The sequence below is a fragment of the Anopheles arabiensis genome, chromosome 3 (assembly GCF_016920715.1).
Source record: "Anopheles arabiensis isolate DONGOLA chromosome 3, AaraD3, whole genome shotgun sequence".
NCBI lineage: Eukaryota > Metazoa > Arthropoda > Insecta > Diptera > Culicidae > Anopheles > Anopheles arabiensis.
In genome coordinates this window covers 31444139-31463009 of record NC_053518.1, presented here as the reverse complement: position 1 = coordinate 31463009, position 18871 = coordinate 31444139, and the positions used below count along the sequence as shown (strand labels likewise).

Genomic DNA, 18871 nt, shown 5'->3' with positions numbered 1-18871 from the left:
GCATGGCAGAAGAAATACGATCAGAACAAAAAAGTAGTTACTGTGAGGCGGTAAGGTTGGATGCTTCCGGGTGATATTCTAGGACAGATAATCTAAAATCAATTTCCAAGGGGTTACAAAATAATCAATCATTCCGCTCGTTTGTGTATTCGGCCTGTCGATAAGCCTTAAGGCCTTAAGGCCTTCTGGGTAACGCTTGTTTTCGTGTACCTTTGCCACAGCATATGTATCTGTATGGATTGAAACCTTCCTGTAACCGAAATAACCGGATGTGTTTGGAATGCTTGGAATTCATTACCGGAATGGATGGGATGGATTAAGATGAAGGTATGCAAATGAAAACTGGTTGTGATTGAAAGTGCGTGGCAAAGAGTTTGAGGTTGGAGGCAACGCGTTTTTGAGGCATGGATAATCGAAAAAAGAAAACCTTGTTTATCGTTTTGTTTTGCCATTTCCATCAAGCAAACTATTGTACAGTACTTGGTGAAGTAAGCGTAGCGTAATAAGTTGACGTAGAGATAAGTTCCTTTGACGATGCTGAAGCAACTTCAGCGCTGACACTCATTGTAGTTGCAGTCCAAATAAATGCTAATTTGTATCGCCTTCTTTCCTTTGCCACTTTGCTGCAGTATCTCTTCCTTTTCATTGCCCATCAACACCCTCTTCGGGTTGTGCGCTGTTCCTCCCTTTCATAGTTTCCCAATTTTAATACACTTTACGGTCGAGCCGATTCGAGCACGCTCTCTAGCGATCAAGCGATGCGCGTTGGTAGTCCCTCAAAAAGGAGGAAAAAATAAGCAAACGAACGAACAAAAAACGAACACAATGCAAACCGAGCGGAACGGAAGGGCGCAACGGAGACATGGACATTGTCGGGCTAGAATCGAGATGTAAATTTCATTTTACGTATTCGCAACAACGCAGAGCTACGGCCCTGTGAAATGTGATTTGAATTGGATTTCAAAGGCCCCTCTCTTCACTCACTACTCCCTGCCACAGTAGGGTGCAGTAGGGATTTGATTCGATAAGCGAACTGCCTGCTGCTGCTGCTGCTGCTGCCCCGAAGCACTGTCAGAAATAGTTGATTTGAAGTTCTCACGTAATCCCTTGCCCTTTCGTAAGTGTGTGTGTGTGTTTGTGTGAGTATATACTGTTTTGTTTTACATGTAGACTGTGTTTGATTTGTTGTAACCGGTTCGTTTTGTTCCTCTTTTTTCCATTCCCTCGATGCCGGATGGATTGAATGCCACCACTACACTCTCCTCGTCGCCTTCCCAAGAGCAGAATCGATTGTTACATTTTACAGCACCTGCCAGACGGTGCTCTGCTGCTGCTGTTGCTGCTGCTGCCTAGGTGAAACATGCCAGTGTTGCAACATTTTATGCTGCCTGTCGTCGTGTCGTGTTGAGACCAAGCGGAGAAGGAAATGAGCAAACAAGAGGAACGAGGAACGAACGCAATCGCTCGAGCACGTACAGAGCCGAATCCCAGCCCTTCGTTGACTGTTGACACACTGTTTATGTGGCATATTTTTGCACAATTCACCTTTCACTGCATTTCATTACATTGCACTCGCTTGGGGGAGCACACATTGGTAAACACACACACACACATACATGCACACGTACATATTCACTGTGTCCCAATATTTGTACCGTTCTGGGATTGTGTTTGTTGTTTTTGTTGCGTTCGTTGCGCCCTGAACGAAACGTTCCCATTTGGGGATCCCACCCATGCCAGGATGGTACAGCACATGGTGGCGGAATCATTGAGAGAGAGAGCAGAGCAGAGTTGCCTGTGTGTTGCTGGTGCTTGTTCAGCAAGCAGCATTTTCTTGTTCAATGATTTCCACCACCGTTGCGTTCCAGCTTTTTTTTTATCTTCTGCATTACCATCCCCCAGTGGAGTAGCCATATTTACCTGCATCGTTTTATCCAACATGAAATCACAGCCACAGCGCCGAATATGATGACACCGACCGTACACCAGAGTGCACCCTGCGAAAGTGAAAGAGAGAGAGAGAAAGAGAGAGAGGTAGATAGAGAATGAGTGTGAACGAGAGACTTAATCAGTGTGGAAGAGCAAAATGAACGAAAAATAACGAGCCAACTCATTTATAGGCCATCGAATGTGATACTGTAGCGTGTGAGGGGCATATGGGGCATACAACACCGTAATCACCATTTTACGCTCTGGAAAACATCTATGCAAGCTGGGAGCTTACATTCGATGGATAGACGAGTTACAAAATCATTTGCCACACTTGACGAGCGTTTTGCATGAGTTTGAGCCAGGGTGTTGGTTTGGGTTGCATACTTTGCAGGGGCTTTCCCTGTGATTTGGGCTGCAAAGTGCCTAACAGCACGCAATCCGCACAGCAAAAACGTATCAGTTGCGTTACACAGTTGCCGTACACTAATGCCTTGAGCAGCTGTGGGATGAGGGAAATTTTGATGTCTAACATTTAACAATGCTGTGATGAATGCTTCAAACATCCATCATGCATCAGTCCGTTTATTACCTGCCACAGCAATAATTCAAACCTCCCAAACTGAGTAGTGAAAGTAATGTGTTTCAAAAAGTCCCTTAAAGACGGGTGACTGAGTTGAACCTTAAAACTTCAAAGCAAACCAGCTCAACCGTGTATGTGTGTGTGCCTTTTCTGGTTCTGCGTCAGTAAGGTTAAAAGTAGCGATATCATTTACCACCGAAAACCATTTCTCGCCTGTACCCCCAAAAAACCCCCAAAACTACTTCCTCGTAATGCCACGTGGAGCTCATTAACTTTGCACTTAATTTGCGCAACCGAAAGCCGGGACTCCGAAATGAAGGAAAGGCACAATGATGAAGGTGAAAGTAAGTTCGAGCTCCGGTGCCCCCGGTGAACGTTTGATCTGCCCGGTGTGGTAATAAATTCTGCTTCCTTTTGTGACACAGTGACACACGCACGGGAGACTAAAAAGAATGGTAACGTTTTTTTGGTCTGCACGGTAGAAAGGTTTGCAGCAAAACTTGCAGACGAAGAAAAAAAGGGTCAGATGGAGCGAAAAAGTTGTCGGAAAATGCGGGAGAAAAGTTATCACCGGAGCAAAATGAATGTTTGGCTGCGTGAATGGTGAACCAGGAAAAGGTGTTTGTGCTGCAAGGTGGAGTATATTAATGACCGTGTGGTGTGTGTGTGTGCGTGTGGGTATGCACTGTGGTATGTGAGGTTGGCCGGCGAGAATTTGTCTGTTGCTGGGATACTTACAACCCAAAAATGCGGCGATGAGCTGTAGCTATTGTTGTGGTGTAAATCAACTTTCATTTCCCTTCAAGCGCAAAGTCACGTTGACCTGAAACGAAGCAAGAGAAACAGAATGGACTGTTTGAGTCATGCGTAGTAAATAGTAAAGTCATGTTTTGATATGAATGTTGACGTGTTTTTATATTCCTCCCTTTGTCACGAGCCTCAATCGCCCTGCAATGCGATAGCGATATTTACAGATGCTTTCATTATCAGATGACACCTCGCTGTTGACAATACACTTCATCTATCTCTAATTATACACTACAGTACTCAGGGGCAATGTACGAACTCAAGCCCTCCCTTCAGAGTGAGCACTCAAAAAGCACTCCGCTCGGACGTGATCCGATGGATGACCCTTGACACGGTGCCCGAAGGATCAGTACGCAGCCAGCAAGCGCATCATACGCGTGACCAGGCGTCTCCATCGGAAAAGGGGCTCGTTTTTAGTTTGGTGATGGTGGTGGCACCTTTTAGAAGGGTTGCCATCGTGCGTTTGTTTGAGCCGGCGAATGGTCGGGAGGATCTGGTTCAATCTGATAAGCATTGTGCCACGGTGGTCCCTTTACGGTCGGAAAAGGAAACGCACTAGAGGACAACTGTCAGCTGCACGCGTTTAGCAGGGTTTAGTAGCGTTGAAGCCTTCAGCTTTGGATGGAATATTTGAGCGAAGAGTCATTCATGCTTTCAAAGAGATTTTAAAAAGCGTGTATATAACTCTTTTTGAATTCATTGTTTGTTATTTTTACTCTATGTTTAATTCAATTTAATTCGAATTTTCCCAAACGTTAACGTTTTTTTACACCAAAAAACCCTGCATTTTTCATGTCCTTTTACCCCTCTTTTAGTTTTCACCAGGGATTTCCGTCTCGGTTAACCCAAGATTTACGTGCGCCAACGAAATGATTGAAGCTGTCACACGAATCGCAAACCGTAGCCCGTTATGTTTGGCCAGAAGATACTGGGTGGCGGTGGTGGATGGTTTTGATTAGATAATGCCCGGTCAGGTGGTAATGCTGTCTTACTAGCGACCGGCTAGCACCGGCTTTAAGCACCGGCACAGGGATGGCTCGAAACAAAAGCTTTCGCACGCGCTTAGGACGCAATTCAGTGGCGGGCGTGCGAAACGGGAACGGGAGAGTTGGCCCAGCATTCAGCGCCTTCACCTCGTCAGCTCGCCGTTGAGTGACCGACCGTGCTCGCGCACCATTTGCACCGTGGTCAGACTCCTTCATCCAATCCCGCAGGTCGTGGAGCTTGGAAAGATTTTTCAATGCGTGGTACGCCTCGCCTCGCTTACTTGGGCTTACGTAAGAGACTCTCGCTAGAAGACGAACCTGGCGTGCGTGGGAAGGAACTGAGAGAGGGTGGGGTGGAGGATTTTAGAGCCAAACCGGGCAAACCGAACGTGGAGCCCTCACGCGCCATGGTCATGGGGCATTAACGGATTTATACGGCTTAAAATGTGATGGAGACGAAGCGATGAACAGAGAGAGAGTGAGTGAGTGTTCTCACTTAATGGGATTGGCTTTGCTGGGGCCGGTTGGACATTTGGGGGGTGTGTGTGGGCGGTTGGTGGTGGTGAGTGTGAAAATCTCTGTCATTGTAATTGGAACGAACTGAAGCGAACGAACTGGGAGCCGATGAAAGACGAAAAGTCAACGGAGGGTGGGCAAAAAGAAAGCAGAACGAAAGCGACGTGGGCTGTGGATTGGCAATTTTTCGTAACAAACATGAACGTGATTTCGCGGACAGGCAGGGAAGGTGTGCGACCATCAAGCGACCATTGTAAATGTAATTGTACGGCTTCGGTTATGCAGGCGGGCCGTGTGATAGAGGACGGAGAGGATTTGATTGGAAATTAAATTGCGAAATTCAATAGCAAACTAGCGGATGGTCGGCTTACGTGCGGTGGTGGTGCTGCTTTGTTTGATGTAACTTCTATCGAGGAAACTGGAACTACAGCCGATACGGAACGGTGCACATCTGAAGGTCTATTGTGACAGGTTTGGGCCGTTTCCGGTTATTGTGTGGGGCCCAGTGCCGCAGCAATTGTATCATTAAACGTTAAATTAATTGAGACCTTTCGTTAATTAGATCCGCCGCATGTGAAGCGCAACACACACACTGCCTTTGTCGGGATGCGTATAATTCAATGGGGATTGGTGGTGCGATATGAACGATTTATGGAATTGCTGTCTGGCCCACTGTATCTGTATCACTGACACAAGGCAAACGGAGACCGTAAATCGATTGTACCGTAAAGCAACAGCAGAAGCAGCAGCAGCAGCAGGCGCTCCGTGACCGTTCAGCAGGACCTGCAATCATTTGCTGGGAGGATGCAATTTAGAAGATTTATATTTCATTCGAACCCTGTCGCTGCAGCACCGTGGTTCAGTGAACTTCGGTGCCATGCAGCAACTGCACGATCGATGGCCAATTTGATGGTCCGATATTGCGCACGGAAACAAATAGAAAGAGAGAGAGAGAGATAGAGGACAGAAATGCAAAGTGGACAGAAGATGTAAATTGGGTCAACAACTGCTGTTTTGGAATCCAATTTTCAGTGTCCATTCTTTCGTGCAAATGGACAAACAAACACACCAAGCAGTTGAATAAACATCAACAGCGTATGGTTGGTCCCCGTTGGCCTTTCCCACGTTGACAGGTTACCCAAGGTATATAGATGGAGGGTTGGGAAGCAACATTTTCCACAGTCCGGTGCGTGATTGTGTGTTAATAAAGGCAGCTAAGTATCCAATCTGTACAGCACAAATTGCTTTGCATCGCATTCGTACTGCCTGCTAAAACTATGCTGTTAACAACTTGTTTGTCGAGCGCTAACAAGCTTGTCAGCTGGGTGGGCGGGATGTCGTAGGATGCGTACGCGCACAGCATGCCCACGAACAGGCAATAAAGCTACCTTATCGAGGCTGACAGTAGCAACGCACATTTGCAGAGCCTACTGGAAGATACCAACAGACACACACACATACACATTGGTAAACAACGTGCGAAAGCGTCAAGGTGGCGTCACAGTGGCGACGCAATGGTGACGCTACAACTGTCACCTCCCTCCTGTCACATTCGGATCCGGTTCGAAGGACCAAATTGCTGCAACAACCGGTCGCGCGCTTGTGCGCCATAACTTTTGTCCCATCGGTTGTCCCTTCAGTTTGAGACTTGAATTTGGCTGACGCCGGTTTTTTCTTTTCTTGCTCGGTGGTTGTAAAGGCCACGATGAAGATAATAAAACCAAAACAAAGTGAACACTCGATTAAACTGATAAAGGGAACTAAACGAAGAAGAAGAGGACCACCGAGAGGAAAAGCAAACTGTCAGCGGATCGCTTCGGTGCCGTTTCCTTTTTTGTCCCTTAGCGCTTTGCTGTCCTTGGTTTCCTTCCGGCTCAAATCTAAATTTATATGGCGAGTCCGTCATTCAATCCGCTCGGGGGTCGGTCGGTCGCCTTATGTTCCGAGTTTATGTGTGTGCAGCGCCCGCTAGAAATAGTGGGCGACGGCTAGTGAGCTGGCCGGCTGTTGAATAAATGTATCGAACAATAAAGGTTGGCTTTTTATGCGCTCGCATTTTGTCGCCAGACCGTCCAGCAAGGATCGCGAGGGCACCCGTTCGCATGTCGGTTCTTGTGTGCTTCGCGGTGCCGTACCGTTGGAGCTGTTGTTGTGTGTGCCAAGCCAGCTTGTAAGCGTGTTGGTGCCTTAGTCCCATCGCCCATTCCGTTATTTCCCCCCTCCCCAGTAACGAAACGGCGTTTCGATTCTACTTATCATTATCGACTTGAATGAAACTGTGTTATTTTTATCCGGAGCTGGCGCCTTCGGTGGAAAAAAAACAACCACTCCACTCTCCCGGAAGGCCACAAGGAAGCCGCATACAAGGCAAGCAACGCGATGGTGTGATGGGTACACACACACACAGTAGCATAAATTATTGACCGAATGCTTGGGCGGGTGGGCGGCCGGGCGCGCCGAAGTTCATCGTGGAAACTGTCTGCAGTGTTTTGTGCGTCCCGCGTGCAGAAGGCCGAGCGGCCGGTCGAGCGGCTTGCGAAACGGTCGAACAATGTCATCCAATATGCATGAGCACGGCGAGCTACAAAGGCAAGAACCAATCAATCATTACACCATCGAATCGAATCGGTTAATAATGCAATGGACCAATGGGTGGAATAACACTTTTGCGCTAATGTCGGTTTCGATTGGTATCAGCAGCAGCAGCAGCAGCAGTAACGCGGTTGTGATGGTTATTTTTACGCGAAATCATTTCGCTTCGCTTTACTGCGCCGTGTCTTGAGCTGGGCTGGTTGGAAATGAAGTGTTGGGGAAAATGGGGCAATGGCGGATTGCATGCGTCATTGCCATTGAGCTGAGCTGGTGGAGCTAGTTAAGCGAAATGTTTAGGGTGCACTATAGACGTCAAGTAGTCCATCAAAGTAAGCGGCGATGTGCATTGAGCATAAAGATGCAAGTGGTTGCTTGTATCGCAACGATTGATTGCATACTTTCAGGCGCATTTGCGTCACAAATCGCCCAAAGTCATGCAATGCGTGTAGCAAAACGAATTTGTTAAATATTTATTTGTTTTGCTCGTACGATTGAAGTGATCGAATGCGGTAAGACAGTTAATGGGGAGTGTAGAAATTTGTGACCTAATATTGACGGTTTCTTTTACAACGCACTAGTGATAAATAAAAGACTCGCGTTAATCTCGCTCCTTGCCTTAATCCGGCAAAAGTATTTATTTTACTCTAGCGCACACGCGCGTTAAAAAAATCCCGTGCTCTTTCTCCCGATTATTGATCGCAACTGGCCACTTCTTCTTGCGGTGCCACTCGCTCTCATTTGCTCAATATTCGGGAGCGCCTTAAACCTGGCTGATCGGGGTGGTCTAGTTCGGCTGTCACAACTGCTTTGGCAACAGGGAGAATTTAAACAATGTTTGAATACCCTCAACATATTCATAACACATACACACACACAATGAATACATTGTATATAAATATAAAACCCCCTCCAGGACACGAAAGGTCCACTCAACGATTCGGTGAACAACGGCTAATGAATAAAACAAATTCAACCGAGGCAAACGCACGAAACATCATAAGCTTGTTAACGCTGATCACCCGTGGCCATTCAATCACAACATTCGAATCAAACCCCGGGCCACCCAGAGCAGTCGGTCGAGGCAAAACCGGCCCAACCCGAAAAAGGGTTTATCAAAACATTGGAAATAATTAACCTCCACTGTGACCTCGAAACCGAAGCGCCCACTGCCACCAAGGGAAAGGTCATACTTCCGGTGACCGCACAGCACACCGTTCGGAGCTGCTCCTTTCTCTCTCTCTCTGTGCCCCCTTTGGATGCCGATCGATTCGGTAGTAATTAAGGCGCATCTCGAGAGCAGGCAGAGCGTGTGTTGATTCTTTTTTATGTTGATTTTTGTATATTCCCTTCATTCTGCATTCTCGATCGTGTTTTAAGCACACCGCAAGAAAAAAAGAATCCATCGAACGCACGCACTGAGCGCAGAGAAAAGGGAAAAATCGCAAAATGGAAGCGGAGAAAAAGGATAAGTAAAGTTTAACCAACATTTTCCATCGACCAACGCAGCCCATGCGGTGTTGCGGATTCAAACGCGAGGAGGAATAATAATTAATACCGAAAAGGGTTGATTTTTAGTCAAACGTTTTCCCTTTTGGTGCAAGAACGGGCTGCTAATGGTGGAGGAGATTATAAAAAAGAGCGAAGAGCGACAAACTGCCCAGCGAGATTTATTTCACGCATCAGCTCTAAAGGAAAATGTTTGTATGTTTGTTTTGAGTTTTGAGATCGTTCGCCTCTCCACCCAAAAGCGAACGGTCAATAATTCTCAGATCAAAAAAAAAAAAAAGACGGCAGAAAAGTTGCTGCCGTCGCTAATGAAGTTGTGCGTAAATGGATTATAATTTGGATGAAATTTCCACCTCCCCCGTTCTAAACACCGAGTCGAAGAATTTAGCGTTGCAACGATTTAAAGTTTCCCTGCTGCTGCTGCTTTCAACATAGCGCAAAGTTCAACACGGCGGCGCAAAAAAGGGCAAGGTGGGAGGAAATTATTAGATTATGCCCGCACAATCTGGTCGCTGCTCTGTTGCTCTCTTTCTCTCTGTGGTGCGGGTTTAGGATGGGGTGGGGTTTTGGGGTTGATGGCGATGATTCGTTTATTTGTCGGCGAGCGATTGAAATAAACGTGTCAACAACACAGAAACGCGCCCCAGCAATTGTCTCCCTCTATGGGGAAGGGTGGGAAAACTGGAAAAAGGCGGAAAATAAGCTTCCAAAAGAAACACAAGAAGCAAACCATTTGCTTGTACGTTCGCTCGTATCTTTCGAATGAGATGCAAATTAAAAATCAATGCACAGTCCTAGTTTGTGCACGCCGTTCGCCGTGTGCCGCTGGCAGTGCATTTCGTAGCAGTGGTGGTGGTGGTGTTGATGAAATTTCAACTCTCCACCATGCATGTATTGTATTGTATTCGTATCTTTTTGTGTGTTCGTTCTCAAGGGGTTTCTTTACCAAAGCAAGGCAGAATCCATTTTGCCAGAAGCGAGAAAGAGAGAGAGAGAGAGAGAGAGAGAGAGAGAGAGAGAGAGCGAGGCAAACAGATAGTGTGAGTGATTTTTTGCCTTCATTTTTATTTGATGAGTTTCTAAATGATCATCCTCGGCCCTCCCCCCCGTCGACGTTGACCTAAATACGAACGCATCATCGCCGTTTCGCCCGGCGCTTCGGAGCAAATGTTGAAAACGCAAGTGACATTTAATTTCTAATACGAATACGAATCCCTGCCAAATGTGTCACGTGTCACGGCGGATTCTACCTTCCCGGGCAACGGGTGTTTCCTAGCAACCGGTGATGTAGGTCGTGATTTAACGATTGATTGCACTGGAAAAGATGGCAAAGATTGCCCGGAGGCTTTTCGGGTCCTTCCGGGAAGTGTGGTTGTGCGCGCGCCCCTGCAACGCGTTCGAAAAGCGGATGGCGTTGAAGAAAGCAAGTCTTGCTCGTCGTTTATTGAAAGCTAATCATCCGGAAGGGCAGACAGGGCTGGAAAAAGGAGATGGTGCGATCTTGCTCGAACCGTGCTCACGCGTTGATCCCGGTGACTGGTGTTGGATGGATTGTCTGCTCCCGGAAAATCCGCACCAAAACGCTCCGGGGATGGTAAGGGAACAACAATAATTGAAACTCCAAAGCCAATTTCGGCTGTGTCTGTGGAGGGACAACTATGAGGTTCTCTTGAATGATGGATGGTTTCTCTCTTCGACACAACATTGGTATTGTTTGTGCTGAGTGGTTGGTTAGTACGTCAATGCGTGTAGTTGCATGTGAGCTAATTTTGTGATTAAATATGTTAAACTATTTCCCACTGAAAGCTCATCAAATTAAATACAAAAATGGATAAAAAGCACTATTAAATTGCCAATAGGATAGAAAAGTCAATCATCGCCTACTACTCATGGAACTACCTTCTGGAAAGATCCACTCAGTTATACGCCTGAATAGCTGCAATCTTACGGCATCGTAGGCAACAAGCCATCCGTTCCGGTGGGCATTCGAGCCTGTTTTCAACAGCGCAGCGCAACAGCGTGTCGTTAAAATGCAAATAGTGTTGTGCACACACCTTCCGCCACCTGGTAGGTGGGGTGGGGGGGGGGGTGTAGAAGACGCTCGCGTATCAAGATTATCGTCCCGACGCGCGACCGTTACGCCAAAAGCACGTGCAAACGACAACAGGCTTTTTCGCGCATTAGTGAAGCGTGGCTGCTGAGTAGCAACAGAAACAGGGTTGATGATACAACCCAACACACACATATACATAAAATTACAAAAAAGAACGACGACAAAAACCGGAAGTAGAAAGGCGAACACGGCGAACACGCGCGATAAGAAAATGGGTTTCTTTTCTTGCTTATTTCCGGTGTATTAAATGGCAAGGGATGGCTACCAGCAATAACCAGATACTTTCAAAAGGCTGGTCTACCCAACGCCCTGGGGGTAATCAGCACGAACAACAACAACAAAAATAGAAAAACACATCGATTGAGCGGCAGGGAGGAGACATAAAATTCAATTGCGGAGTAGGTTTTTTCGTTCGCGTGGCTATCAGGCAAAGCAACACAAGTGGCTATAAATTTTTACCTTGGCATCGTTTCCGTCCCGCCTTTGAAAGAGCGATTGTTGTTTAGCCGCGCGTGTGTGTGTGTGCTGGGTAGGGAGGAAGGTGGGCTGGCGGCGCTGGATTAAAGCGAGCTGCTCTGGCCAGAGAAGAAGCTGGGCGAACACTTTCAATCGACACCAGGGCCACGTTAGGCGTGTTTTTTCCTCGTGTCTCGATTTTTATTTTTCACTCACTTACACACATACACACACTCCTATGCACTCACACACAAATGCACACTTTTTGTCGCACACATCAGCTTCCTTGCGCTGCAAGTAATGACGTAGGTAATGACGGCAGTAGTAGTAGTAGCGGGTGAAAAAAAGGAAAAACGAGATGGAAAACCCACAACAACGAAACGCAACAACCTTCCCTAAAGGTTGATGACGTTATACGAAGTTTCCACCAACACACACACCCGCGTACTTGCTTGTTTGTCGTCAATTTGAATCATACACACACTCACACACACGTACACAGTTATATATAAATACCTAGACACACACATGCACACCGAGCACGCTAGAGGGAAACCCATGCGACGCTTGCCTTTTCTGTTTACTGCCTGCCCTTTTGCTGACTCGGGAGTTGTTTCCTTTTTTTGCTTATTTCGTGGCTTGCTTTGTTTTTCCCCCGTAGCAGTAGTACGAAACCTCTGTTCTGTTTACACACGCACACTATTTCGTCATCGCAGTAAGCATCGTCGCCCGCATCACACACTTTCCTTCTCTTGCGTTACGTTGCTGGAAGGTGTTTTATCGCTTTTCCGATGCCTGAGCACAAGTTGGCAATCGCTAATCTGCCCAATTTTGCCCAACAATTTCCACTAGTATGTGTGTGTGAGTGCGTGTAGTCTTCGCAAAGAAGACACTGAGGGTGATGATGGCGAGGGGAATAAAAAACACGACCAAGTGCCTAGCGTAAAGTGCCGTCCCTTTAATCCTTTTGTGCAGTATCCGGCTCAATTAGCCCTGCACGCACTTGTATCTTCCCTCTCTCTCTATTATTCTCTCTTTCTCTCTCTCACACACAGACACGCATACGCTCACACACACACACACACACTCCCCTGCACTCGCTCTCATTCTTCCAAGCAGCCGGGGCTCGGGTAATCTGGGTTTCTCGGCTGCTTTCGGGCTGCACACCCGATCTGTACCGTCGTAGCTCCCGGTTTGTCCTATTTTTCGACCGTCTGGAGCTGCTTCCCTACTCACAGGGTGTAGGTGCGTATGTGCGTTTCGAAACCGTAGCCAACGAAAACGGCAGCCACACACAACACAGCACACCAGCACAGAACAGAGTCCGGATGGTAGTTTCTTCACACTTTCCCTTTTTGCTTGTAAAAATGGCGTTCATAAAACTCTACAGTCCGTTTTTGAGACGGTTTTTTTTATTTGCCCTTTTCCCAACGTCTAACATGCAAAATGGATACCCCCCACCCCCCAAAAAAACTGCACCTGCACAAAACCGTCAACTCCTTTCGGACACTTCCGCGTGAGCAACGACCGTGCTGTGACGTACGTGCACTCCGAAATAGCTTCTCCCTTCGACTGAATGGGAATCGAATTTTCCTCTACCCTAAATTGAGGAAAAACGGCAATTTCCTCACTCATCATCGTGTGTGGTTAGTGTTTGGGAGAGGGAGAGCGAGCGAATCCGCTCCTGAGCCAGCTTATAGCACGGAGATGAATCCTCTCCGTGCGGTGGGTTCGGGTGAGCTTCATCCCTTTATCGCATGAGGGAATATGAAAGGAGCACGAGTTTTTTTTGGGGTAATGTTGCCGAGAGAGCGAGAAAGAAAAGCATGCCGTTGCACACGCTCTCATAACAACAGAGAGGCATCTTTCGGAGTGCCATTTTTCCCCTCCAAAACGTGCTGCATGCACAGCACATAAGAAAAAAACGACGCATCGCCTTCTTTTGTTTGCGGAGAGTTCATCTCAAGCGAGCCAATCTCGTTCGCTCGCTCGCTCTCTCTCTCTTCTCTCCCTCTCTTGGCAGCATTTTCAGCAGCGTGTAGGCGTACGCGGTGCACGCGCCAGTCGCTACTTTATCACCACGGTTCATGGTGGGAAAACAAGATTTTTCCCCTTTTTTGGTGCTGGCGGTTTATCACAATGACACACATTTACGCAATTTTTAGCTCCCGCTCGTGCTTCAGATGAACAAGTGGGATGGAGCATGGCGTACAGGTTGAGAGAGAGCGAGCATACAATAGAAGGAAACTGTAGGGGAGATAGGTATGGTTGGGAGGAAGGAGATGCGGAAACTCGAAATAATGCACCTGTTTGCAGTGGGTGGACCGCGAGCAGGGAACTCGTAAAGATGCGATTTTCCGATTTAAACATAATCAGCTACACGAGAATGAGCGTTCAAGTTACAGAGAGAAAGAAAGAGAGAGAAAAGGAGAAGAAGAGAAACGAAGGCAAGAAGCGGTGGTGAATGTGGAACGAGAACGAAATTGTGAGCTGTGGAGCTGTGAATGGTAATGACTAGGAAATAGGTGGATTAGGAGCACAATCCGGACAACAAAGAAAGCAAGGGGGAAGGAGAGAGCAAGGGGAGACAAAAAACAACGTGGTGGAAAATTATGAAAAGCTTCCCTTTTACCTGTGTGTGGTTTCGTTTTCTTTGTTTGGTTGTTTTTATTTTCTTTTAAAATGGAAACAACCGCACCACTTACACACACACACACACTCCCCGGTGGAAACGGGCCTAATCGTCGTGAAAATAACAAAAAAGGCGCCTTTTTGCACAGCGGATTGCATACATTTAGGCGTACATTCGTGGAGCTAAGCGCCTAAAGTTATTCAACCGCAACACCGCAACGAGTAAGAAGCGCCCGTTGCTTTGGAAAAACTTGTCTGCCCATCCAAGCAAGCCCTGTCAGCCCTGATTGCTTCATCAAAGCAGACAGGTCGTTGGCGATGAGTTGTATTATCCTGCATGGCTTCGCATGTATGATTGAATGATTATGGGATGTCTGCCTTCCTCCCTGCCTATCTCTCTGATTCGCTCGTCGGCCTTTTGTCCAAGTCCTTCCAGGAAGATAAACTTCCTATGTAAAAGCGTACGGAGCGCGTGTGTGTGCCGTGTAAGCTTCGTTGGGCGCATAATTTCACTGCACCTCACGGACAGGGCACACGGAACCCTTGCGGCTACATGCTTTGCCATGCGAATGCATAATTATTTGTAAATTATTTACAGGCACATGTACACATCGGTGCTGAGCACAAACGCCTGGGTTAAGCCGATCAAGAGTGGGTTATTGCCCTTCGTTGCTTTGGTTTGGCTCAGAGGGGTGTCGTGATTGCGCTCGGAACAAGAGGAATATTCTGAGAGTATATTCTGAGGATGTGGATTAGATGGATTTTTGAAACACTTTTTTTCTAAATTAAATTTCATCAAATGACGAAACCGTAAACAGCCATTCATCATACAAGTTACCAGCACCGCAGTAACAGCCGCAAGTGGGTGGATATAAATATCACAGATACGCACACACCGACACACATACAATCGATAATCGAATTCTCGGTGGAATTCGATCACTTAACCGACCGATGACCCAGCACGGCGAGCTGCCCTGCCCTGCACTTACCGCCCGCTTTACCACCAGGTTGCAGGAGCAAGCGTTCTTAGACGCTGACGTCAGCAGGAGCACTTCGTTCGTGTGTAGCAGGAGGTCTTGCTTGTTTTTTTCTTTCTTTTCTTTCAACCTCCCTAAAGCACTCCATTCTTGCCACATTCTGGTTCACTCGATCGTGTAACCGATATACGTGCTGTTTTGTTGCTTCGGAGGAGACAGGAAACGGGCGCTGTTTTATTTTACTTTCCGGCCACGAAAGCAAGAAGTGGCTCTTCTTGCTGGCTGGCTGGCTGGCTGGCTGGCTGCTTGCATAATCGAGAATCGGGAAGCTCTCGTGGCCGCTTTGGCCGACTCGACCAGTACTACTTCACCAATGCGTCCCCTTGCGGCAAGTGTACATTCACAGCCTTACATAACACGCGAGCGACCATGTGTGTGTGTGTGTGTGTGTGCTGCTGATGCCATCCAAGTTCTAGTGCTATCATTGAGCTTTCTTTTTATGGTCAATGGTACACTCCCCTTTCTCTCCCTGCCCAGTACACCGAGGAACACGTACCTTGAGAGTGTGTGTGCGTGTGACTGTTGTATATTATAATTCGGCCAGATCGGTGGCAGATCGGTGTGGCGGGAATGTTTTATCAAGCACTTTATTTTGTTCTTACGAATTTTCTTTCAGCAACTGTTTGGGAAAGAACTTTTCCTTCTACTCTCTCTCTCTTTCCGTCTCTCCCTCTGGTGGAGACACATGCTTCTTGTTCCTTTTTTTACTTCTTTTGTCCACAAAAAGTTGTACCTTGTTTTCGGTTTGGCGAGAGAAAATTCTGCAAGAAAGAAAAAAAAGCGTCCCACAGGAGATGTACGCTATTGTGGTGTTGCTTTATCGTGTTTTTTTTTGGTTGATACGTCTTAGAGTGGAAATGGAAGCTTATTGGATAGTAAAGCAGACTGTTAGGTTTTAATTTGATGGCAAAATTGTGCACCTATTTGGCAAGTTTGATAAACAGTACGTATTTTCAAAAGAATCTATTGAAATGCTTATTAAAACGTGAAAAACTCATAAACCGCCTAAAAGTATGCATTTTGAATGACATTGCTAGTTTGTTGAATGCTTTCTACGTGCCTTTTAACAAGTCAAAGTGTTTCAGCAGGGTTAAAGCAGAGTCTGAAGTGCTGCATGGTTCCAGCTGATGGTCCACAATATCACTTTGCCCTACCACAAGCACCGTAAGAATGAGTGTGCAAGTACATGGAAAATTGAAAAATTGAGTGTATCCATCCGTTGCGGGCAGACTGCTTGTTTCGTATCATTTGGAAGAATGGTTCCACGTGCTCGTAGATGTGACTCATAATGTTTTCGCATGTGAAATTATGGGTTTTATTGTTTTGCTCCATCTTGGAGTTGCACATTGAAACCTTCTTCTCTACGCGCAAGTGTACTGCCTCCCATTCGCCCATTCAAATGTGCTTCTCTATTATGAGCAATTTGCTTTTTAAAACAGAAAAAATCCACTCCACTGCTGCTCTATGGGCCCTTCCATCGTCGTTGCCCACAAATGTTCACTTTATTACGTACCTGCCACCTGGCAAAGGTGTTGCCATGGCTACCACAACTACCGTGCTGGAAGCTTTTCACCTTTTGCGTCTTTCACGGCATGCTGCTGCTGCTGCTGCTGCTTTAAATGTCCCGCAGGATTAAAATGTGCCGCACTGGGGGCAACAAAAACCCCTCCATCCGCAGTACAGGTAAGCTCCGATTTTATGAGCTACCGAGATAAAGCTAAGCAAGCAAGCGGTAGGAAATGAGCTTAAGGTTATCTGGCGGGATGCATTCTGTCAGAAAATATCGGCCTGTGGTGTACCACGTGGCGAACCACGGTGGCCTTTTACCTTGCTCTTGCCAGTTTACGATCGGTAGTTAAAACTAAACAGGGCGCATGGCGCCATCATTTCGGTCAAATAGAGTCGCTGTGGGTCTTTTTCGGTGGCGTTGTCGTTTGTTGTTGTGCTTCCTTCTTACACCGTGTGTTGTCTGGGCGGGCAAGTTAGGTGGACCGTCCTCCTCTTCCATCCCCTGCTAATGTTAAATAATGTAAACCATTCCCGCACCTTATGCTAGCTGCCGTATCGCATTACGGACCGTATCGCTCGTCACGTTCTGGGCCGAGTTCGGTGGCGTGAAAAGTGTGTCTGTGTGTCTCGCCCTCCCAAAGCGGAAGGAAATTGATTTTCCAAAACTCTCTACGACACGGGCAGAAGCCGGCATCGGTACGATCGGCATCTCTACCGTTAGTGGTGTTCTTTTTTGCTGTTGTTGTTGCTCTGGGATAAGTATGATTAATTGGTGGCTTATAAAATATTAATTAAAACGATGCTTTATTGTAGTGTGTCAAGACACGCTTGTAACACGCTCGGCGACCAACGATGATGTAGTGGAGACAGCGAAAGCAAAGGCGGAAAGGCGCCAGGGGTTGACGAAAAAGAAGAAGAAAAAAAGGGTTCACTGAATTATGGATGAGTGTGTCATTTTTCATGAGGAAATTAAAGAGAGCATGAATCTTTTGTGCTCGTGAGGCTGGGCTGGTTTTATTTTTCGCAGCCGTCTCTGCCGACGGCTTCTCGATGGGTCGGAGTGGAAGGGAAAATGACGGGTTTTATGGCGGTTTAGATGAATGAATATTCGTCTGCATGGTGCTCGGTGCTGTATGTATGAGGTAATCATATGGAGACATATTGTCATTCATGCGCGAAGAGAAGTGATGGGTATTTATGCTGAAAACTCAAATAAAATGTAGTTTCGCATCCTTGGAAGAACAGTGATCACCTAAAACATTTATGTTTAGGTCATTAAACATTAAAGATACGATTAAAGATTAAAGATTAAATGACCATTTTAATCTATTTTTTAAATATTAAAGCAAGCTTTTTCAATGACTCATTTCTAAATAAAAACAATAATAAAAATAATAAACTGATTTTTCAATACCAATTTGACCACCACGCTGCCTTCGTAACCGAACGGCGCGAATTATTTGAAACGACGCAGTGCAGATTGCATACCTTTAGGCGAATATACATTTAAAAAAATCAATTATCCGTTGGCTTCTAACGCAGCGCTTCGTTTCTTCGCAGTCAAACGGTGTTTTTTTTTCTGAAATGCAATTATTTTAACTGTTGGCAGTGCTGTTGCTTTCCATCTTTTACAAAGCCAAGATGCTAGCGATAAAAAAAACATCTAGCGCATAGCCAGCAACAGCCATAGCCAAAAACGATCAGAGAAAGAGAGCACGGCGAACAACGATAACCTGAGCCAGTTTAAAATAATTACGGCTTTGTAGCGCAAACAGCGCAAGTCCATTCCACGGTCCGCATTCCGCACGCGTTAATAGCCCTATTAGCTGGCAATAACTATTACTTCTTTGGTGTAGTTGTTGTTGCTATTACCCGGTGCGCATTGTTTCTCATTCCCATCTTTTGCCCCGTCTCACGCCCTCTTTTTCTGCATTTGTTCCCTCGTGGGAAGTATAATTGATTTCTGCTATCATTAATTTTCATCAGCAACTCAACGCGTACCACCGAATGCTTCCGCTGGAATGGAATGGAGCGCCCCCAACACGGACTTGCGGTGCGGTAGAGAGATGATCTCTCTGGCGTCGCTGGCTGGGGGAAGGCTCGGAACGGGGTAATAAAATCTACATCGATAAAATGAGCCAAACCGGTCCATTTGGCTGGCAGGTGGAATACAGTGCGTCACATTGTTTGAATTTTAAAATTA

At 46.5% G+C, this 18871-nt stretch overlaps 1 protein-coding gene across 3 annotated transcripts in view; it reads right to left on the bottom strand.

The window, feature by feature from the left end:
* The window catches only part of LOC120901956, a 41057-nt gene extending 28001 nt beyond the window's left edge, over window positions 1–13056 (bottom strand). The window contains exons 1-4 of one of the 3 annotated variants that reach the window (XM_040310347.1): window positions 12968–13056; window positions 11492–11779; window positions 3251–3335; window positions 1921–1997 (exon numbers count right to left, since the gene is read on the bottom strand). In XM_040310347.1, the coding sequence (XP_040166281.1) occupies window positions 1921–1997; window positions 3251–3307 (134 nt within the window). In that variant the 5' untranslated portion in view covers window positions 3308–3335; window positions 11492–11779; window positions 12968–13056. Of the gene's footprint in view, window positions 1–1920; window positions 1998–3250; window positions 3336–11491; window positions 11780–12967 lie in introns of those variants that run through there. The other 2 variants (XM_040310348.1, XM_040310345.1) reach the window with 2 other exon arrangements.
* Window positions 13057–18871: the final 5815 nt, after the last annotated feature.